Here is a 23,770-nt window from a genome sequence, read left to right as displayed (position 1 = left end):
ATATTAATGGACTGATAGGAATGGGATGATCCAAAAATAGCTTCCACATACACAAATTACCTAATGACCATGGACACTGAGCCTGGCCTACAGCAATCCCTTGTGTAGTCCTGGGGCAGAGGTTGACAACCACGTTGGGGTGTTCTTGACAAGCAAACACTAGGAATGAGACAACCAAGTTCACATAAGTTATAACTCAAGATGGATCCAGACCAAAACCCTAAATCCAACCACCCCTTTAAAGTTTTGAGTCCATGTGCAAATGTGGTGACTTGGTTCCATTTCTAACCTATAAGGATTTGCGCACAGGTCTGCAGGCTCCGCAAAGACTCATGCCACTGCCCTAATTCACTCCACTATGCAAGTGCCTGCTGGTATTTCTTAGACTCCGGTTGAATATCTCAGGCTTCTTTGTTTCTAGCTCTTATCACGTAAGATTGTGATGCCTGCACATTGTTCCAGCCTTTCAGATCAGTGTTTTCGACCTGGACACGGTTCCAATATTTATTAAATAAAACCTGACAAATTTGTGCTAAAAAGAGCTGCTAAATAAGAAAAAGTTCAAAAATAAGCCACTTGGGAATTGCTGAAGGCAATAATGGAGAAGCACCCTAAGGGTTCCAGAAGGTCCATATTCCCATTCAAGAGACCCAGTGGATGAGGCAATATCTTTTTCTGGACCAACTTCTGTTGGCGAGAGAAGCAAGCTTTCAAGCTACAGTGAGCGCTTCTTCAGGTCTGGGAAAGGTATTCAGAGTATCATAGCAAAATGCCAGGTGGAACAGATTGTTTAACACAAGGAGGAAACACATATTGTAAGAGACCATTCAAGGTGGCTAGTTAACAACTCCACAGTCATAGCACAAGAAGGAAGGGGGGTAGTGGGTTATAGACGTTTCTAATAAGCCATAAATCCAGTGTCTCTATTAAGTTCATGATTTTTAGTGTCTCACAAAGTTATGAATTTAAACTCCCAGGCTCGTCATTTGAAGGTGTTGTGCAGATTTCCTTTGAGGATGAGGACTGAGAGGTCAGATGTGGATTGTTCACTTTGTGAAAAGTGTCCACCCATGGGAGATATGGTGTTATTGTCTATCATTTTTCTGTGTAAGTTCCTTTGATGATCAATACACCCCATATAACAGCCTTCCTGATGTATTGATAGAGCATCTCTGTGCTACAAGGTCCTCACCAGCAGAAAATCAAGAGCTTAACAGACAGTTTCTCTCTCACACTTCAAGATGTGTGTTTCAGGTCAAAGCCGAAGGCTTCCTGAAGGGATAGTTGATGTGGGGAAATGTGGGCACAGAAAAACTGTCTGTTCAGGTAAGTTCCTATCAACTCACTGTTTTCCACACCATGCTGCAGCATATTCTATTTCAATCATACTTCCCACATCCAGAGAGAGAAGATAGAAAATTGGCTATCTCCCAGTCTCAGAGCTCACTGCTGGAAATTATCCTTCATTTTGGCCATTTCCCATTCCTTGTTCCTATTTTATGGTCAGCCAGATGACATGGCAGGCAGCTGTGTCCTTGTGTCAGAAGGCATAGCATTGACTGCTCTGAAAAATGAAATATTTGCCTCTGTGTGACCTCCATGTGTTATCATGTAACAAGGGGGGAAAAAAATCTTTCTCTTGAGTCACACTTGAACTTTGTTACTGTGACCTGATGGGTTCTCAATCTCTGCCATGAAAAACTTATCCTAACTTCAGGCTCCGACTATCCATCTGTCTCTGTCTATTTTGACAGTTGTTTATTTTCAGCAATCCCCCATTTATGATTTTGCTCAAGCCAACTTGCTTCTGTGCTCATGGTTTTTGGCTTTTCTCACCCATAATTTGTATGCCTAAGCTATCCACATCCAAATGACACCGAGCTGGTTGGAACTGTAAATAAGAAGAATCCTCAGGCAAACAGAATTTGCAAAGAACTGCAGATCCATTCTGAAGATTTTGTTTAAAAATACAATCAGTTTTATGTGGTGTGTTGACTTACGAGACCCTTTACTGGGGGAAGGAAATTGTAAATCAGAACCAATGGGACAGCTTTTATAAAGCTTGTAAAGAGATTCTGCAATTTGTCACTTAAATACGATTCAGGTGTTTGGGGTGTCATGTTGTTATCAAGCTCCCATAAAGAGAAGCTGACTTATCTTAGTCAGATCACAATCTTCCTACCAGGCCGTCTACATTTCCTGAAACAGTAGTAGGACAATGACGTTCTGTATTTTTTTAAAAATAACAACGGTCTCCAAGTTCCAGAGGGGTAGCTGTGTTAGTCTGTTTTCAGCAAAACAATGAGAGTTCTATGGCACTTTAAAGACTAACAAATTTATTTGGGCATAAGCTTTTGTGGGCAGAAACCCACTTTGTCTGATGCAAATGGTTTCCAAATGTCACAGAAATCAAGAGGAAGAGGGTTTAAGGTGAAAGCCAAGAATTCCACTGACAGCTAATGCTCCTCATTTTGTAGATCAGCTTTGAACTTCCATATGCATCAGTGGAAAAAGTGCTTAATGTTCAGAATTGTCAGCTAAGAGGTTTTGTGGCTGCAGGCTATTAAAAGGGAAAATATATAATAACTGGGCAGGTTTATCTGGAGATGTGATTCCTTAGAGACAGATTCTGATCACATAGGAAGGAACACATAATATCATGCAAAAAAGTTCACCGCATAATCCACTGGTGCCATTGCCTATCACCTTGACAGAATGATCATGCGAATTACCATCTTCCTTTCTGACCTCTTCCATGGTTTTGACCAATCCTTGGTGCTGCCAGAGGTGCATCTCTTTCATCAGCAACCAGTAGAGCCTGAAAATCACCCTCCTTTATTTTTCCCTCATGCAGAGGCATTCTCTTCCTTTGGCACATACATGGCAAGAGAAGGAGCCATATGTGAGGCCAATGCTTAAGTGTCATCATGGGGGATAAACATCCTGTGTAACAGCTGGTCCTGGTGGTGTTATCCAGGCTGCACTTGGTTCCTATGTTGCTTAGGGCAGTCGGCCAAACGACTTGTGAATGAGCTGTCGCTGGTTTAGAGACAATGGTCTTCCAAGTCCTTGTGCAAGGTTGTTCCATTCCAGTGTAAGTTAAATATGGCTGTGAGTCAGGCTGTGCACTGGGAATACCATTTGGACTGACCAGCTGAAACTTTCAAACCCTCTGTGTGCTTCTCCCCTACTCCTAAAAAAAGGGGTGGGGCTTGGGCAGATCACTGTGCAGCTAAGCCACACACTCCCCTTGCAGGTTTTAGTCCTGCCTCCAGGTAGGAGTATGTATCATGGTAATCACACCAAAGCACTCCCATTAATGCAGGATTCAGTTCCCAGGTGCTCCCAGTCCAGCTCAGCAGCACTCATTTTCCTTTGGGTGTAAATACTGCAACCCACTTCTCTCTCTCTCTCTATGGGTATGCCTGTAAAATAAGTCCAAGCAAAGGGATTTCTTTAGCCCTCTCCCCTTCAAAAACAGGAAGCCCAATGCAGAGTTAGTGTGAGAAATGGGAGTTTACCAAGATAAAAGCAGAACCCTCCCAGAGTAGCCCAACTATTACAGTGTGCTGTTCCTGGAACTAGAGGGGGCTACATAATAAACTTTTCAGGGCTTCTAACTTACAGAATCCATTTAAGTCCTGCAGAGTCGCTAAGTGAAGTGATGTGTCTATCTTAGCTATGGATGTTGCAAATAAATTCAAGTCAGCCTCAGTGATATCCCAGGGAACCCAGGTGAGCAGAACAGTTTGAGGGAAGATTATGCAAAAACAGAATGCTTTCGAATAAACCTCAGCAAGGACCCAGTGGAGTTTCCGTTTTGAATATGAAAGCATTAGCGTTACAACGGCAATAACAGGAAAAGTCCCTACAACAGAGATGGATGGGGCTCTGATTTGCTTTCTCTGTGATTTTGCTAGTCTGTCCATGCAGCTGTGACTGGGCTTACATCACTGCACTTCTGTGCAACCCAGTCACCGCTGCATGGACAGAGTTCAAACAAACTTCGGAGAAGCCTGATTTTATTGAGGTGGTTTTGTTGGGCTGATTTATTATTTTTATCTGAAATTTGATTTAATTTTTATAAATTTCCATCTGTATTATTTCTCATAAGCATATGAAGCCCCAACCCAGTTAATCCATCTTCTGTGTCAATCCGCTGTGAGGTGTTAAATGTGTCAATGTTTTTGTGGGAGTTAAGAACTCACTTGGCAACAGGGAGTTAAAAGAAAATCATGTGTCAGAAAAGTCAATTTCAGGTGCACCTAAAAGTAAGGGAATAAAAGGTTGACGAAACAAATCACTCCATTATCATTTGAATTGTAACAAGACCCTATCAGATTAAGCACTTTGTACTTTGTGTTAATCATTGTACAAATACACAGGAAGAAAGGAGGCCAGATTTTCAAAGGTATTTAGACACTAAAATACAAATTGGCACCTACTGGGATTTTCAAAAGCACCTAAACAAGTTAATGCCTGATTCCTATTGAAATCACAGGCCATATATGCAACTTTAAAGACTGATGTTATGTGGCAGCAAACACTTTGTATTGGCTAGGGAACATCATTCAGGAGGCTGTATTTCTAAGAATTCAGTGAGTCAGAGCAGGTATTAAAAACAACGAGAGTTCTGTGGCACTTTAAAGACTAACAAATTTAATTTTTGTAGGCATAAGCTTTCGTCAGACACAGCTCACTTCGTCAGATGCGGAGGTAGAATGATACAGTAAATAGGAAACATAGATATACAAGTGCATAAGTTTACCCTTACAACACACCTGTGAAGTAGGGTCATCTTATCTCCATTTTACAAATGGGGAACTGAGGCATGGGGTAGGCTGAGTGGCTTGCCCAAGGTGACCCAGGAAATTCATGGCTGAGCTGGGAATTGTACCCAGGTCTCATGAAGCCTAGGTCAGGGACCAAGTCATTAGACAATCCTGCCTCCTGATATGCTAGGCCATGAGTTCTATGTGACTGAGAGCTCAGCTCCTACGGTGAGGGGGAGTGGAAGGCAGGAGGTAATTTCAGTGCCCCAGCCTAGTTGGTTGACATTAATCAGGCATAAAGCATTTTTCCTCTCAGCATTTTCTGGAGCATAGTGCAAAAGAAACCTTCCCCATCTGTGTGAGTATTACTGCCCAGGCTGATACTGGAGAAATGTTGAATGGAATGATAGTTCACGTGTTCATTATTCTTTAAAGGCCATAGATGAGTCAGGTCCTGGGGAACAAGCCCATCTCACAAATGCTATCAGCAGGCGCTTGGACTGCGCTTGGGACCACACTGATTACAGGATTGAGAGCAGCAGGAAGTGGGTTAGTGTTTCATTCTCTCTCGCCAGTGGCAAACATGCTGGATTTGTAATGGGGATTTAGTAGTCAGACAGAGAGTTTCTTTTCTCATGAGCAGGCCAGCATGGACGCTTTCCATATACTGCTTTGTGCTTCTGCAAAACATTATAGCTAAGATGGCACTAAGAGTGTGATACCGAGTGGAGACATTGAGTATGATTCTGCTCTCACACTGGCACAAATCCATTGGTTTCAGTGGAGTTATTCCTGATTTACACCAACGTAACTGAGAGCAGAATAGGATCAGAATATTGCTGGTAATGGTAGACACAGACCTTGAATTAAATTCTACATCCAAACAAGCCTGAATCTCGAGGGTGTTCAGACTGAGGACCGTACATTGCCACCTGCTGCTATTTCCATGAGGAGCCAAAACAAACCCAAGACTGAAGTTGGGAGCAAATTTGAGTCCAGATTCAATTTAGATCCAAACTCAGTGGGCCAAACTTCTTTTTAGCTCCTGCTCTGAGGGGAGACCTTTGCATGAGGTCAGATGAAAGACACAAGTCTGCTAGCAGAGGTGCAGAAGTATGGAAGTTCAGTTGCTGGCATGTTTATGCAGCTTCGAGGAAGAGTGGTATAAATGCTGCATCGGTGCTGCACGTAAAAGTTAGTGTGCGTTGTGCTCACGTTCATCAGTATCGTGAATAGGGCGGAGGGATCCGACCTCTGTCAGATTCAACTGGAGCTTTGCAGTTGGCATCCATGGATCATGCCCCTAAAGAAGATGTATGCTTGGAGAACTATTTAAATAACATTTGAATGAGTTGCCATGTCCATTGAATGAACTCCATGAAATGATTAAATCACTTATAGCCAAATGTTCAAAGGCTTCTCGCCTTGCATGTCAGCCCCAACATGCATGCCCAAAGCACTATTTGCATGCATAGACCCCAACACACATGCACACGTGCTAGCCAGATACATACAGATCTACATCTCTGACTACGGCAAGTTTCCCATTGTCTTCAGTGAAAGTTGGATCGGGCATTACAAGCAACGCCATTCTTTCTCCTGAAAAGGAGGTGGCACTGCACCCCCACTCAGCTCAGTTTTGGGGGTGAGCTCACAGAATTTGATTCAAAAGAAACCCAATTAGAATAAAGCCACAGAATACTTGAGGCTAGGAGGAAGGAAATAGGCTTTTAGCAGCATTTGTTGCTTTCAGGAGTATGTGCTTGTAAATCATTTTGGACAGAAATTAAAACCTTCTGCCTCTGGGGGAAGCATTGATTGGATCTATAATTTTTTTATCATCAGAGCCTTGGTATAAATCGAGAAAGAAACAAAATAGTCAGGATCAACTGCCTTCCACGAAACATCTGATTTTCTTGTTTTGCCATTATAAATTCTTAAAAGGGAAAGTCAGTAAGTTTTCAGAGAGCTTCTCAGGCTTTCTGAAGAGTGTGTAATAGCAATTAAGCGTAAGCAAAGAAGCAGGAACTTAAAGAGTTCAGTAAGGATGTTGTATGATTCCTGTGTGATTGCTCTGTTCATGGCCAATTTACAAGCAGGGCAAAAATGTCTAGCTGAAAGTTAGTAAACTCTGAAACGCAGGTGAGCAGGCAAAGTATTTCCCTTTGTTGACTGCAGTCAATATGCATCAGGTAAGAAAGAAATGTATCCATTTGTTAGAGAAACAGAAATGGGAGCCAGGACCCTTGGGTTCTTTTCTTAGATCTGCCAATGGCTTGCTGTGTGAGTTTGGGCAAGTCATTTTACCTTTCTATGTCAGAAATTTATCCCTACAGCAGAGGTGTATTGTGAAGCTTACATGAGTTGATGGGTGTTAATCTGCACAGCTCCATTTATTTCCATGGAATTGTGTCAATTTGGACCAGGTGAGAATCAGCCCCTTAATATTTACAGAACACTTTGTGGTTTTGGGGTGGAATTCAAAAGGTGAGGCACTTTTAAAGTCCAACAGTGTATAATGTACCAACAAGGTTAGATATCTTTTTTCTAGAAGATACAGGAGACTTTCTTAGAAAATGACAGTATCTTCAGAACAAAAGCAATTAGCAGATAGTCTTAATGAGGTGTGTCTAGGAGTTTCCTCAAGAAACTGACCATAGAGTAACTATTATTTTTGCTAGCATTAGCCAAGAAAGACCTTCTCATCATGTGAATTGTTAGCGATAGAACCCAGCTGGTTATTTTAGCTGGTTAAAGTACAATAGGCTTTGTAGCAAATTGCTATGCATTACATACAGGTTTTTAGTCTAGCTAAAGAAAAGTGGGTAACAACAATTATTTCTCTCTTCTCCGAAACAAGACTTACATCTTTCTTAGATTTATGGACCAAAAAGGTAACTGCAGTGTACCTGTTATCCAAATATTTGTACTTATTTTTTTCCATTACTGCTGGTATACATAATTCATAAAACTAGTTGGTGTCTATCTGTCCATCCCTTCATGCTATTAATAATGCATTCATCATCCAAGTGGGTAGTCACCATGACATAGATTCAGATATAGCTGGTGGAAATAACTGCATAGAAAACCATTCTTTTAATAAGTTATCATCCATTTGTTTGATTTTCAAATGATGGGTTTTGATTTCTGTTTTTTAGACCATTCAGATGTGATGGAGACCTGACCATTTTGGGAAATGAAGTTAGAATGATTTCTGTTAAAAAGCTAATTTTGTCTCTGGCAAAAATCCCTATAATTTCTAATCTTAACAAAACTGTTTTAATGGCTTTGGTCATTTGTAGCAAATGGTTTAAATAGTGTAAATGTTTTGAAATTTTAAAACTGTTGCATCCATTAATTTTTTTAAGGTTCATGGCTTGTGGTTCACAAAAGTCTAAGATGGAAACAGTTCTTTATGGATAACATAAACTACTCAGCCACTGCTCTTGTGGTTTATGAGGTCCACAAAATCCCTTGGTTAAATGATTTCCTTGCAGTCACTGTAGCTCATCTTCCGTCCTGTGTTTCACCAAATATAAAAGGGTACATAGAAATCTGAGCTTTCTGGACAAAGGTTTCAAAAGATCCAAAAGTGATAGATACTAAACTGTGTATTTCTCTTGCAATACTGCAGATGATGTAGGGTTAAATATAAATCTGAACTACCTACACCTAGAACTATAACATTTTCAGTTCCTACAAATGCACAATCACCATAGTCTAGCATTATAAAGACTCCCATTGACCTTAGCAAGTTTTGAATCAGGCCATAATAATCACGGTGGGAAATACCTAATGAGCTTTCCTGTTCAAATCTGTGGGAGTGGGGCAGGGACTTGTTAGTCTGCTATATACTCGTCAGGTGTCAGCTCAAAAGTTTCATGCCACTATACATTCTCTCTCTTGCTCCTTCTCTCTCACTGTGCTATGCAGATGAGCCAGACTGTTGAGTTACTGGAGTGGCAATATAAAGTGGCTGCATCCCCGTCACACTGATTCTTGGCATGGAGTAAAAGGGCATCCTTAACATGGAGAGGCTTCTAATTTTCTCGAAGATTTTGCTTGTTTAACTCACTTCCTGGCTGAGTTTGTAGATCCCACAGTGAGAATGCACAAAGACTGCCTGTTTCTGTTTGTTGTTAACGGTGCCTTCCACTTGAGTCAATCACTGGTTAATTGGATCCTCCATTTAATTTTATCAAAACCCCAGGAACCAAATAATTTGTATTAAAAACCGTACAGCTTCCACTTTTTATTCCGATCAATTTTAATCCTTTAGAGCACAAGGGTTATTGGATAATTTGATCACCAGCTAACAAAAAACTTGTCATTAAATCTACAAGGAAAGGCCAGTATTCTGAATGAGGAAGAAAAAAAATGAGCCCAAAAATTTCCCATGATAAGAAAAAAATACAATAATACGCTGCTATTCAGAAAACATTGATAAGAGCTACCATGTGCTATGAAAGATGAGAAATATCCTGCTAGTCATGTGGATAAAAAGATCAATGGCTTATTTCAATCAATATATTACATTGTTATAGGGGGAAGGCACCATAACTGGAGAAAGATTGATTTAGCCACTTGCATCCAATTTTCTGTCACCTGAGTGACTTATTCCACTCTTTAAGTTTCCCCGCTGTGCAATAAGCCCTGCATTCCAGAAGCTAAATGTGTAGCATAAGTGTATGGAAAAGCTTTCCATTGCATGCTGTTTATCTGATATCGTCTGAAATAAAATATGATCTCCTGACTGAAATCCCACATGGCTTCGCTATTTGTATCTCCTGCAGGTCAACGCTTTCATTTCCTTTGTGTTTCCAATGGTCGTCATTTCTGTTCTGAACAGCATCATTGCCAACCAGCTCATCATCATGTTCAAGCAAGCGGCACAAGAAAACCAGGTCTGCATTATTGGAGGACAGCAGACGATGCTCAGCATGTCCATGGACCCCAGCCGAGTGCAAGCTCTGAAGCATGGAGTGAGAGTCCTGCGTATGTACCTGTGATGCTAAGCATTGTATGAGTTAGCGACGTGTTCTGGGATATACCTGGTAGAATAACAGATGACAGAGTTAGTTCTGGTTGCAATTTTTCATTCAAACCTTTGTATTTTCCCGATGAAAAATGGCTTCTTTTGAAACCAAAAACTTCCACAAAAAGATTTTGGTTTTACAAAACTATCCAGTTTTTCATCAACCCCCCAAATTTTCAAATGTATTTGTTTTGTTTTTCTCCTTTCTTTTTCTTTTTTCCTTTCCCCTTTTTTTCATGTTTGTCACTGAATGAGTACAATGAATGTTGACTCGGGTTGTGAGAGTTTTTCATTCTTTTTCTTTTTTCGTTTTCCTTTTGCCGTACTCTAACTTTTCCAAATCTGCAATCTTGGGAAAGCTGACGCGTGGCAAATGGAAAAATGAAACTCTGTAGCTTCTGAATTTCCTGCATAAACGTTTTCCCAGTTTTTGACTGACTCTAGCTGAACATGTTACTTGGTTTGTGTCTCATCACTAGCGAATGGATGACAAACATAAGGTTTTACAGTTGCCAGGTAATTTGTGGGAGCATTTTAGTACATCTTTAAATCCATCCTTATTTAGGAAAGCACTTAAACATGTGCTTAACGTTAAGCATGTGCTAAAATGCCGCACAAAGTAAGTGTGCTTTCCTGAATCATTCAGGGCCAAAATACTGAAGCCATTTTAATTATAACTTGTGGTTTTACCAACAGAAGAAGAGCTAAGCAGCAAAATGCTAAGAATAATCTGTACAGTCAAAGATTTGGATCTGTACTTCAGCTAGCCTATGGACACAACAGTGTATGCAAAACATGTGCACAATTATCTCAGTTGTATGTGCAATGAATGCTGTTTGTATAGGCAATCACAGTAATTACGCATGCAAATACAATTCAGTTTTTGCATGCAGAACCTTCTCAAAATCCACCCCATGGTATTTCCTAGTCCAATTTATTTTCCTTCCCTCATAGTAAAATCAATAACAGCTGTGAAAATATTCTTCACTTTATTGGAGCTGTGCAGAAGAATCAGTTTTTCACTTAAAATGTCTGTGTGTGTGAAAAGAGACTTTGACAGATATTGTATGTAGTGTTGTTGCAGCCGTGTCAGTCCCAGGATATTCTAGCAACAAGGTGTGTGTGGTGATATCTTTTAATTCTCACAAACAGAGGTTGGTCCAATAAAAGATATTACCTCACCCACTTTGACAGATATTCACAGCTTTGATACAGGATTCAACTGTGCTATTCACCATTTCTGTTGGTGAAAATGGCAGAATCCTAAACTCTGCACCAAATCATGAATTTTCATTCATTCAAACTTCTGATGAAATATTCTTTTCCACCTGCAAAAGCTGACACGCATTTTCACAGCACATTAGAAACAATAATGTTACAATGTCACAATTTCCATTGCCTTCTTAGCAATACAATCTTCTTCACACAACTTTATACACTTAACATTCTGCAACCTCATTGAAGTAACTATGGCTACAGAGTTGAAAGCCTGAAGGGAGCCAGTTACAGGAAAAATCGTATTCTCAATAATGACAGAGTTCTTCTCTTGCACATAAATGAAGGTCAGTCAGTCTAAACTCTAATGCATCTCTGGTTATTACAGTTCCAGATTACAACATCTTCATTCCAAAAGGCAATAACCCAAATAATATGATACAGAAGTCTTCATATCAGAGCAATAACTTATGAAACAGGTTATTTTACATGCATCTGCTGGTGAAAATGCAACACACTTGACCCTATGTACAGTGACAGAGATCTTGTTAATGAAGATAATCTGAGTAAAAGAAACTGCCTTGAAATACAGCACACTACCAAATGACTGGTCTGAATAGGGACAGTCTATTAATGGAGACATTAGGGCTAAATTCATCTCTGGCACAACTCCACTGATTTCACCAGGAACAGATGGCCCATTTTTTCACTGCTTCTTCACTGATTTCTACTTTTATGACTCGAGGTCTCGAAGGAGACTGCTTAAGTCCCTGAGGACTGATTGGTTTTTTAATTACATGGGAAGGATTGGATAGTGTTATAATTCCTCCCTGGGGGAAAGGGTTACTTTCTCTTTCATTTACTGCTTACTGGCAGTGATATAAAAAGACTCCTTCCCCACTATTAAAACTGCCTCCACTGAGGTTTTGCTCTGGAGCTCACATTCTGTGGCTGGACAAGGTTCCAGCATTCACTTGATATCAGTGAGCATCGGGAATGGCTCCATCTGTCCGTCTAACGCCACTCAGGGCATAGTTGTGCCGTATAGGTACAGCCCTGCATGGAAGGTTTTACTGAGTCGCACTGTCTCCGAGGGCATCCAACTCAGTGTATGTTCCAGAATTCCCCAGCACACATGTGGCAGGTGCTTTTTAAGGGTCATGGACCCGTCCACTACCCACACCTCCTCCTCATCCTCTTCTGCTCCCTCTGGGGTGAAGAGCAGCCCCAGCCCCACACATTCCCTGTGCTCAGGCAAACATGAAGACTGCATCTGCAGCTGCACAGATCCTGCTTTTTGCACCCTTTGTCCCAGCTGACATCATGCACCCATACACAGCAAGGCCACAGTCTGACCCTAAACCATTACACCAATAAAATGAGCTACTCCGTTTGCAGGCCATGCAGGGAGCCAATAAACTACCAAACAAGATCTGATGAGGACACAGTATCTGGGATAATAGGGCCCCTCCATGGGCTAACCATGTATACAGCAGTATAAACTTGGTCCCATCTGGGTACCTTGGGAACCAACTGGCCGTGGACGCTCTACCAGGAAAGATGCATTGCTTCTGAGGCCCCAGGGGAACCACTGTGATCATCCTCCTGCATAGCATAGGCCATAGAACTCCCATGAAATAATGCCTCTTTAAACCAGAGCGTATCTAGAATGCCTTGTTAAAAAGGGGCAGCAACCTCGCATTCACTGCCCCATAAGCGGACAATAGCAAACAGGACGTGTGACCACAGGAGCCAGGAGATGTGCTGAATCCGTGCATTCTTTGAGCAGGCTACACAGGCAGAGTACCTAGAGAGAGAGACCCTGCTATGACTTAGAGCTGTTCCCCTTCTTTTAGGGTGCGACTCCACATTGGGTGCAGGGCGCCATGCTGGGAGAGCAAATGTACACAACAAAGCTAGGTTTCCCTGCATTTGGTCCCACAAGCTTTTGCAGAGGGGGACTCAGACACTCTTCAACAGCTACAGCCAAAATACCACATGAAAGACAATTTCTGCCACCATACTAAAGTGGGATGCATCAGAATTCTCATGGAAAAGTGTTTCCTCGCAAGATTTTCAGACAGATTTTGCAGCACTTAGGAGTCTGCATAATTTCACTATGTGTCAGGTAAACATCCAGCCCCAGCTTTTGAAAGCATGTCCAGGCAGATTTTCATGTGCAATAATGGATTCCCATTTGCACACACAGTTGTTGCAGTTGCACAGACAATTGTCATGACTAGGAGCACATAGGACCAGTCAGATGTCTAACCAACGGTTTGCATGTGCATTCATGATAATTGCCTGGAGAAATTAGGCTATTTGGGTGCCTACTGAAGGGATGCTGAGAGTTTTCTGATTGCCCATTGTGCCTAAAAAGATCTAACCATGGCTAACACAATTTATCTTCTTGCTTTCTGTACACAGAGTCCATAAATCTATTCAGCAGATAGGCTCACATGTACGCACTCTTGGCGGTAGAGTTTATAAATGAAGCCAAGAGCAAAATTGCCAACAGCATTTTAATGGAAAACGGTTCAGTCAATAATACTTGAGACAGTGCAGAGATTGCCTTGTTCCCTTTATTTCTATGCAGAGCTGTGGTTCAGATACAGGTCAAATCAAAGATCCTGAACCTGGAAATGGAACTGAACTATGGCAGATTTGATGTCTTAACTTAATGGGACAAGGGAAAAGAAGAGGAATCTGGAAGTATAAACTGGGAAATAATAAAATAGAATCAGTTCAAAAATGGTACAGAAAAAAAGTGATTGGTTGAAGATGAAATGCTTTGGCTGGTATGATGTCTGTTAGACCTTGTCTACCAGGAATGAAATCCTGGCCCTATTGAAGGCAATAGGAATTAGAAGCCCAGTGGTACCTGCTTTCCCCATAGGCAGGATATGGCACTGTGGGTAATCCAAGCAAGAGAATAAGGGAACTCTTTACACCCATTCCCCCACCCCCTTTAGCAGCTTCACAGCCAGATTCATGATTGAGCCCAGAGGGATTAGAATGTGGGCATTAAATTTGGATCTAACTGGGTGGCTGTATAGGAGGTAAATTCACCTATGAAATACAGAGGTAATTTTGGTACCCTTGAACAGGCTCGCTCTCACAGAGAATCTCTATAGAAAACTGAGAGACGGACAAGGTCAGAATAGCAGGCTGCTTGTTCGGTTCAAATTATTCATGTTGTATGGACAGCCTGCCCCCTGCATGGGGCAGCCTTGCATCCTGGTCTATACGAGAAAGTTGAGTGTGTCAATCAGAGAGCAAGTCTGAAGCCTCTCCATCAAATGCAATGAAACGCCATCACCCCTTCACATCCCTACTCTCTGACTGCCAGAGAGATTATTGAGATCTATTTTACGTAAGCAATATATTTGGTAAGTAATTTGTAAGGAATTATTTACCCATTCACATAATACAAGTCCCAGGAGTCACCCGATTAAATTAACTGGCAGCAGGTTTAAAGCAAACAAAGGGAAGTACTTCTTCACACAATGCACAGTCGACTGGTGGAACTTGTTGCCAGGCAATGTTCTGAAGGCCAAAAATATAAGTGGGTCCAAAAATAATTAGATAGGTTCATGGAGGATATTAGCCAAGATGGTCAGGGATGCAACCCCTGCTTTGGGTATCCCTAAACCTCTGACTGCCAGAAGCTGGGACTGGACAACAGAGGGTGCATCACTCAAAGTTGCCCTGTTCTGTTCATTCCCTCTGAAGCATCTGGCACTGGCCACGATCAGAGACAGGATCCTGGACTAGCTGGACCATTGGTCCGACACAGTATGGCCATTCTTATGTTCTCAAGGGACACGAGCCAAGTGCCGAAGTAGAGAATGATGTCAGACAAATTGACAGTCGGCAGAGCCAGGCTTTGTGTGTCTCTCGATGGCCGTTGCACAAAAATGTGATTGGTTGCAAGCAGAGGATGAAGCATTGTTCTACAGAGAAAGCTCCTTAATTAAAGCAATTATAAAGCACTCAGGGAAAATCAACCAATTAAATGAAACATCCCTTCATCTTCTACAGTTGGCAGGATAGTTCCTCATTCAGTAGATTCACTTTAGCAGGAATCGTTGAATAATTTTTAAAAAAATTGAACCATGAATAGTTTTGCAAGTATGGATCTCAGTCATCTCTGATTCAAGGGTTCATGTTATTTGTTGTAGGTATTGGACAGATGCCAAGCATCCATCAGTCCTGCAGGTTCATTAGTCTGTGCACAGATTACTGAAAATTTGTGCTCAGAAGTGCTGTAGTTCCTCTTTTCTATTTGTTCTCCCGTTTCAAAAGTTTCCATAATCCAGTCAGGGACAGGAAACAATGTCATGTGATGTAGGTGACTATCCATCCACACGCCATGGATAACGAGTAATAAATTAACTAGCAGGAACAATTCACACACAAAAAAAGTCTGAAAATTGGTTTTCCACACAATTGAAAACATATCAGACATAATATATGTGTTTTAAGGAAATCAGTCTCTGTCCACAAACTATTTCCTAGGCACAAAAGAGACAAAATTCAAAGCATCATTTCTAAGTAAAAGTTTGAGCAACCCAAACTCTAGTTCATTAACACCACTGAAATACCATTTTGTGAGTGGAAACTGAGTCGAATAGTTGAAATGTAACATGGACATTTAGCCAGATAAAGTTGCTCCACAGCCTACATAATAAGATTTCAGGATTGTCACTCTATCTGTGTGTAACTCTGAAGCTACAAGCTTGGAAACAGCTACAAACATGGCTGAAAGCCTTTTTATTCAGAATATCACCAGGTTACAACATCATAACTGATATTCCACCATAACAGGGATACTCAGCCTGTTAACATCCAATTTTTAAGCTCTCAGCTATTTGGCGTTTTTTTTAAAACTGTACAAATTACACCTGTATGACAACAAGGGCTTTCAGCTAGTAATTGGATGTGCCTCTCAAAGGCGAATGTATTGCAGGTCTGTTATACAATATTCGAGAACAATATCTGAGCATTGTACAAAGATACAGAATAGAGAAGACCTGCACCATCGCTGGCCCTCCTGGAGTTTGAAGGCCCCATTTTCCCATCTTCGAAGAGACACTCCTTTGCTGCCATTTCCCTTGGATTTCACCCTCTGTATTCAAACCCACATTAGCTGAAGCCTGTGGGACTCAGTTTTGCAGAATACAGTCTGAGTAAAATTGTCTTGGGTTTTTTTCTGCAATAAAAGCATTTGTGATTCAGGGTGGTAAATGCTTTGCTGCAGACGAGGCAAGAATATTTAGAGGAGCATGGCTCCGTTCAGACAATCTAGCATCTTCCACACCTTAACCCAGGCACAATAGAAAACGATTAACAGTATAAACTTGTAACACAGGCCCCTTCCCACACACATACCACAATCCCTCATCCCACACATACAATCTCCTGAACATTTTGTTCTTCATGGTAATGGGGGTTGTAGCCTGGGCAGGGCCTCTGGGCCCCAGTAAAGTGTACCCTCCCCCCCGCCCCCCATGTGGGGGCCCTGGAGAAAATCTTAGTACTAACCTTTGCATAGCGCCTTCCATCACGAAGGAGCTCCAGATGTGGCCTAACGGATTCCATGCCAGACAGGGACTCAACAGAGCTAGGTTCCATTGCCAGCTTTGCTAATGGCCTGTCGGGCAAGAGACCAGCTTCTCCATCTGTAAAATAGGGATAACGACACTGATCTTCTTTGTAAAACACTATGGGATCTGATGATGAAAATGGCTTATATAAATGTGTTCTTTTGGGGTTCGACCCAACCCAGTAAGGGGCTGTGCCACCACCTGCCCTGCAACTATGGGTGTCTTAAATGCTATGCTGTAATGGCTCACAGCCTGACACCAACAGCCTGCAAGCATGCAGGTCACACTCTTGCTTCCACTGCTCAGTTGCTTTTTGCCGTGTGACCCCCCAACACTCACCCCAGTCCTGAATTTCCCCCAGACCACCTGCCACTGTAATGTCCAGCCCTCTCCTGGAACGCTCACAGGAGTTATTAAGTTCACGGCTCTTTCAGAGAGTCAATACGCTGCAGCTCATTAATTTAACTGGAGTTTGACAAACATCTTATTTCAACCACAGCACTGAATTGACGTATAGGGTGAGGAAAACAAGTTTATTAAACAAAAGGTCATAGATTTAAGTGATATCGAGTACAAGGAGTAAGGACAAAAATGACTGAAACGAAAGTAAAAACACGCTTTTAAAACTAAAGCTTAATTTCAGCAAGTTACAGTCTTTGCTGCAACAGGTTTTTCACGTAAACTCAGGTCCTGGAGACTTCAGCCCCCATGGCTGATGGAGGCAACATTCTGTGATTTCAAGATCTTCAGCCCTTTGAAAGGTTTTAAGATGATATAATAAAGTGGAAACATAAGGATTAAGGGTGACAATTACAGAGCAGGGCCTTCGAAGGTGAGGTGCACAAAGCCACACATCGTAAATAGCACAGTCGAGATTTGTTTTCTGAGATGCAGCCCAGCTACGTATCAGGGATTTTAAAAAAATCAAACCGTGAGTGTCTCTTAATCAGTCTAAAACCAGTGCGTGCACAAGTGTTCAACTTTGCTCCAAAAGAATCTATTGGGAACCATTTTAAAGCATGCACATAGCTGTTAGCACCTGAAAAGTGTATGTATAGGTGTGTATATGTAAACGCATGCATACGTACAAGTAACACCTTTTGGAGGCTCTTTACAACACTATTTTCTTCCTGACAGCTTCTACAAAGCCGTTATACGTTGTTAGTATACACGGGGGCAGCGTAAAAACATTGAATTTAATGTAAAAAAGAATAGCACAGAGGACACATCAATGATGAAATCATTCATTTCCAGATTCATAAAAATGCTCCACTTTTCAATTCAGATGAGCTGTCACGGCATTTCCAGGCTGCTGCACTAGCGTGCTGTAGAATCCAGAGACTTGGGCACAGAATTTCAGTCCATCTTGTATGGGCTTGGAGGACACCTGTAGTCTAATTCTCTCTCTGCTCTGTGGAGGGCAGCCCACAATACAGCTGGTCCTGAACAGCTGCTGCTGGCAGAATGCTACAGTCCAGAATGACTGGGAAACTTGAAGGAGCGTAGCAGTAATTATAGCTCATGCTTGAGTGAATTTTGCTAAATAAAGGAAAAGGCATAGCTGAGGGAAATAGCCCCAACTCTACAGGAGAAAGCAGGCCTGACTGATGTGCGTTGCTTTTCACTCCCCAAAATGTCTCTGTTTACTGGATTTTTTTTCTCTCTTACCACAGCGTGAGTTGAAGATGGGATCTCAGTCCTGCAAATTCCCTGGGAGTTATTAGGGTCACTCCCAACTTTACAGCTATTCAAACATCCTTTTCTTGCGTGTGCTGCAATGTTCCCAGGCAGCGTTGCTAAGATGAACTGACACCAGTTGCCTCCCGCTGAGAAGAAATGACTTCACATCCTCCTGGAGACTTTGATGATGATTTTAATAAGATGCTAGGGTGCCTTACTTCTCCCTCAGCTCCTATGGTCAGGATCCAGGAAGGCAGGATTTCTTCATTTTATTCTTTCTTTAGATTTCAATCACAAAGCTCTGCGTGCCCTAACAGTTCATTAGAGCTGCAATCGCAAACCCGTGGCCACACAGCAGCAAAAAAATAATCACATTAAAATAATGATGTCACTCAGCCAAAGGACCAGTAACAGACCTCCTAGCTTTCTCTCCGGAACTTACCCCCTGCCTTGCCCAAAAAGCCTTTCCCAAATGAATGGCTTTCGCAGCATCTGTGAAAGGTCTTCAAATGCCCAAGGGGCATACAGCTAACCTCTGCAAATGTATCCCCTCTGCCAACCTCAATGCATCTTGTAGCTGTACTTCGAATTAAGAAAATCCCATGCCTCCAACAAACACACATCATCTCCACTGAGCCTGGATGCCAGATCATAGTCATGCCCCCAGCTCAAACCCAGTGGAAGAAAGCTCTGGCTAATTCCTGAACTTCAGTTTTTCAGTCTCGTCTGTAATGGGGGCTGCTGGGCCTTTCTAACTCAGTTTACACTTCATGAACTTTCCTCTGTTGCTTTAGAGGGTCCATTGGCTGGCCTGGCTGGCCATAGGCATAGCCAAGACAACATGGGGGCCCTCACACAAACATGCCAGCTGACGTGGCCGGACCTTCCCTTCTGGCAGTGAGTCTCTCCCCTACTCCTTCCCACTAGAGCCCTGTTACTGCAAACCATGTGGCTGGCACTGACCATAGCCCCATGTTCTGAGTACAGAGCTGTGAGCCAGGCGCTCTTGGGTTCTGATACCAGCTCAAAGGCAGATTCTGTTGGTGGCTTTGGGCAAGTCATTTCTGCTGCATTTTATCCACCCACAAAATGGAGATACGATCCTTTCTTGCTTGCTCCATAGGTGCATGGAGACAGTCAGTTCCTGTAGGCCCCATTGTGCCTCTCAGTATAGGCCCATTGTACAGGGTGATATGAGTGACCTGCCCCCCGGGAGAGCTTCTGGAGGATTACTCTGTATTCAGAAGACAGAATTCCTCCTCAAGCTCTCCATTCCTCAGAAGGAACATGCCTGCTGCTATGTCCCCTCGTGAGGCGCAGTATAGTCCCCTCTGTGCAGGTGTAGATACGGGAGCTGGGAACAAATCCCCACTCTCTGGAGCACTGTTCACACCCTGGAAAAAGGGGTGCCTCCCTGAATACCAAGCCTGCAGCTGCAGCAGGCTGTTATGAGGGCCGCAAAGAGATCTTTCCTGTCTCCCATCCCCACAAGAGCTCGCATCAAGACCAGGAACAAATTGGCCCTTACCATCGGTAAAGCACATTTGGGATGAAAAGTAATACGATGGTTATATTTAGCTCTGATTTGCTGTACGGCCGTTATTTTATGCTGTTTTGACTGAGGTTTCCTGCTGGGATTTTGCCAGACTCCTGTCATTTCACACAGCGTTGGAAATACGCATTGTAAGAAAAAAGAAATCTTTTCCTTGAATCCCTGATTTTGAAAACAAAATAAAAAATAGATTAACAAAGGCACCCACCAACTGGGCTTTCTCGTTCACGATTCATTAATGTTGCATTTCATTTTCCATTATTTGCTGCATCTTGGCTAAAAGCTTGAAAGGGGAAAAAAAACAATTTCTTTCCTGGCTTCTTTTTTAAAATTATTTAATCATGTTTATGATGCTAGTGTCCAGAACCCAACCAACCTGGACACAGAGATGGAGCCAGCCCCCTGCCCCGAAGACCTTACAATCTAAATAGGCAGGACAGACCCGGGATGGGGGAGGGGAAACACACAAGCCAAGAGACAAGAGGGGTGATGGCAAATGTCATTTGGTGGGTGGGGTTTAGGAAGGGATTAGTAGATGGAAAGACAAAGGAAGGGAGGCAAGCGTTGAAGAGAGGAAGGTGGCAGGAACAGGCCAGGATGAGAAAGGATAAGAGGGGCAGGTGTAGCGTGAGGCTGAGGTGAGGCGACTATAAGGGAAGGGGGTTGGAGCGAAAGGGGAGACAATTTCCAGTCAATCATCAGCCTCCATAAGTCCTTCTGCAACTGCTGGGCCAGCTTCTGCCTCTGACTCAGGACCTCGTCCTAGTAGGTGCCTCAAAGAGGTGAGGGGAGTCGCCCAGCACTTGACAGGATCAGGACCTCTGAATTATGCCTCAGCCATTGGTGGGGAAAGATTATCATTGGTCATTGCAGAGGTTATCTCCTAGGTCTGACTGAAATGCAGTGTGATTATTATTCCTCTCCAAAGCCATTTGAGGCGGGGAGGCGTACGGGAGGAAATTGCTGACACGGGGGGCGGGATTAGTGTGAAACTCTCAAGGCACGTAGAGGATGGTCTTTGGAAGTGGTTTAATTGTGATGAATCAGTTGCTCAGAACATTTAAAGGGAAGTAACTCCGTGACAGCCATGCCATGGCCTCAGAGCCTAACAATTGACAGTTAGGCTGAGATGAAAATGAATGAGAGCTGGGTGTTTGCATCATCAGGTGTCTTTGAACAATCTCAGACGTATGCTGCTTTTTTGACAGAACTGTAGATGGGCCAGATACAAGTGCAACCACATTTCAGCCATGGCTTTCGTGGGCTTGATGCTACTCTGGCTGAGTTTCAGGTGCTGTTCAGGAGAGGATGTTGGCTCAATGAGGAAATACCCTCCAGAACTCTTGCACTCTCAGCCACTTTGATTTCCTGGTCCCTCTTGCTGCCTTATCATCTATTCAGAGATTATTTGACTGTCTTTTTCCTGACAAACTCCACTCTGTGAGATCTTATTGTTCAGTGCATAAAAGTTGCTCAGCGTCTGACTGCAGATCCAACAGCTACACTTACGTTACCCTTGTTTATCGGCGAGACTCACTAGAATGATCATGGTTCTTTGATTATAACCAAAGGTAAGTGCATGAATCAAAACCCGAGCCCGTTAGCCTAAGAACGTCATCAGAACAGCAGCAAACAGACCAGCTCCACTTTGGAAACCTCTTCAAAGCAGCAGGAGAGCTAACTGTGCTAGACCAAAGGAATTAGTCACTGCTGCGTCCTAAGAAGTTCTCCGTTTATTTTTCCTGTCCTAGGCTTGAAAGAAGTGAGTTGTAGGAACAAAGAACTTGTCTGGGGACTGATAGGAAAAGAGTCATTCAGCATCTGTGCAGTCAACATGGACTGGCTGATTGACTACCAGCCACAGTTCTGTGCCTCAGAAAACAAAATACCAAGCCCTAGCTGCTGGTCCGAAGAGAACAAAAAGAGCGAAAGTCATCCTTAAAAATCACTTGTTGATCACAAAGGCAGTGGGACCCCTGGTAATTCCATGGCTTTATAGGCTTGGGACACAGCTGTGTGCTGTGAACTACTGAAGTCGTATGATTCCTGATTCTATGTGCCACTGGAAGAAAGAAGTGTGGTGCTGATTTCTGTACGATAAAATACAAATACACTCAACGGGGAGACAGATTTTTGCTTGATGCAGAGTCTGACCTAAACAATGTGAAGTGTCCTTGATAGCCGTCTCCTGCATTATATCTCTTTTCCTCTATTTCGGTGGTTCCCAACCCGTGGCCCGTGGGCTAAAAGTGGCCCACGGGGGCTTTCAAAGTGGCCGGCCGCTCTCCTCGCCCTGGCTGCAAAGGGAGCCGCTGCCTAAGGACCCAGCAGAGTGCATTGCCACGGGGTTAAAAGACCGCTGCAGGCTTTTTGCTGCAGCCAAGGGGACGGGAGATCAGCGCTCCCCTCCCCCCGGCTGTAGCAGGGAGCACGGCAAAGCGCTCCAGCTGGGTCCCTAGGCCTGGGGTCCCTGCTGGAGCCAGAGGGAAGGGAGCACCGATCTCCCGTCCCCCTGGCTGCAGCAGGGAGCCACCGCCTAGGGACCCAGGTGGAGCGCACAGGGCTACAGGATGGGTGCGGTCAGTTTCCCTGTTGCAGCCAGGGGGAGACCAGTGAAGAGGGAGGCAGCCTCTTTGCTGAACTCCTTCCATCTGGCTGCAGTGGGGGAGAGGGGCTGCTGGCGGAGACCGGTGGCCCTTTAGGGTTGTAAAAATGGTATCTGTGGCCCTCGAGCCAAAAAGGTTGGGAACCACTGCTCTATTTATACCATGCTGCTCCCCCACAGCTTGTAACCATTTTCCATTATTTCCATTACTCGTGTTTGACCACAAAAGATAAAAGCCGCGGTTATCCTTCTGGGGCTGTTATTGATTTGCACAATGATGCATGGGAGCATTCTGATGCTTTTAAAAGTAAAACAGTGTTAAACATGCACAAAAACTGATCTTTTTATTGCCTGTAAAGAAAAGCACACCGCACGCTAAAAACAATGGATATTTTTGTACCTTGCAGGTGCTGTTGTGATCGCCTTTGTGGTCTGTTGGCTTCCTTATCATGCACGGCGTCTCATGTATTGCTATGTTCCTTCAGATCACTGGACAGAGTGAGTCATTATTTTTAAGGAGAATGTAATTGTGTCATGCCACTACAGAAATCTAAGGGCCAAATCGTGCTCCCCTTACTCCACTGAGTACCACCTTGTTCCACTAATATCACCAAAGTATCATGATATTTAATAAGGAAATCAGAATCTGGCCCCAAAGTTTTATTGGGAAGATGTGAATTTAATGAGGTCTCAAAATTGCCTTCAGCTTAATTTTTTATTACAGGTTTTTAACAGCTGGATCCCAAAGATGTGTGTGATGGAATACATTAGCTTGCATTTGTTGGCAACCACAGATTTACCACCTGTTACTGGTACAGTGACCAATTTTCACCTCTGACAGTCCCTAGGAAATCCTTGGTTGGATCATTTTTCATCCATCCTAAGTGGATTGTTGGTATATATCTAAGACACGGAGACATTAGCTGTAAGGTGGAACAGCCCATGTCAACACACAATTTAGTTCCAAAAAGTTGAATTTTCTAGGTGACAGGAGAGAATCCACAGGCAGAAAAATAGTTGCATCATTTCAACATACAAATACAACTTGGTTTTACAAAAGGTAAATCATGCCAGACCAACCTGATCTCTTTCTTTGAGAAGATAACCAATTTTCTAAACAAGTAGATTGAATCAAAGTATTGTGCAGTAGATCTAATCTACCTGGATTTCAGTAAAGTATTTGATACATTTCCACACAGGACATTATTAGTTAAATTAGAGAAAATGGGGCTTAATATGACAGTTGAAAGGTGGGTAAGGAACTGGTTAAAGGAGAGACTACAACGGGTCACATACTTTAAGGTC

At 42.9% G+C, this 23,770-nt stretch overlaps 1 protein-coding gene across 1 annotated transcript in view; it reads left to right on the top strand.

Annotated features, from left to right (window-relative positions):
- The window catches only part of NTSR1 (neurotensin receptor 1), an 83,729-nt gene that overhangs the window by 54,614 nt on the left and 5,345 nt on the right, over nucleotides 1–23,770 (top strand). Inside the window, exons 2-3 of the mRNA XM_067554615.1 lie at nucleotides 9,566–9,767; nucleotides 22,873–22,963. Of these exons, the coding sequence (XP_067410716.1) occupies nucleotides 9,566–9,767; nucleotides 22,873–22,963 (293 nt within the window). The remainder of the gene's footprint in view (nucleotides 1–9,565; nucleotides 9,768–22,872; nucleotides 22,964–23,770) is intronic.

Source organism: Emydura macquarii, unplaced genomic scaffold (genome assembly GCF_026122565.2).
Source record: "Emydura macquarii macquarii isolate MOO-44397 ecotype Brisbane River unplaced genomic scaffold, CSIRO-AGI_Emac_v2 contig_1483, whole genome shotgun sequence".
Lineage (NCBI taxonomy): Eukaryota > Metazoa > Chordata > Testudines > Chelidae > Emydura > Emydura macquarii.
The sequence above is the reverse complement of the archived record's forward strand: the minus strand, read 5'-3'. Positions and strand labels throughout refer to the sequence as shown.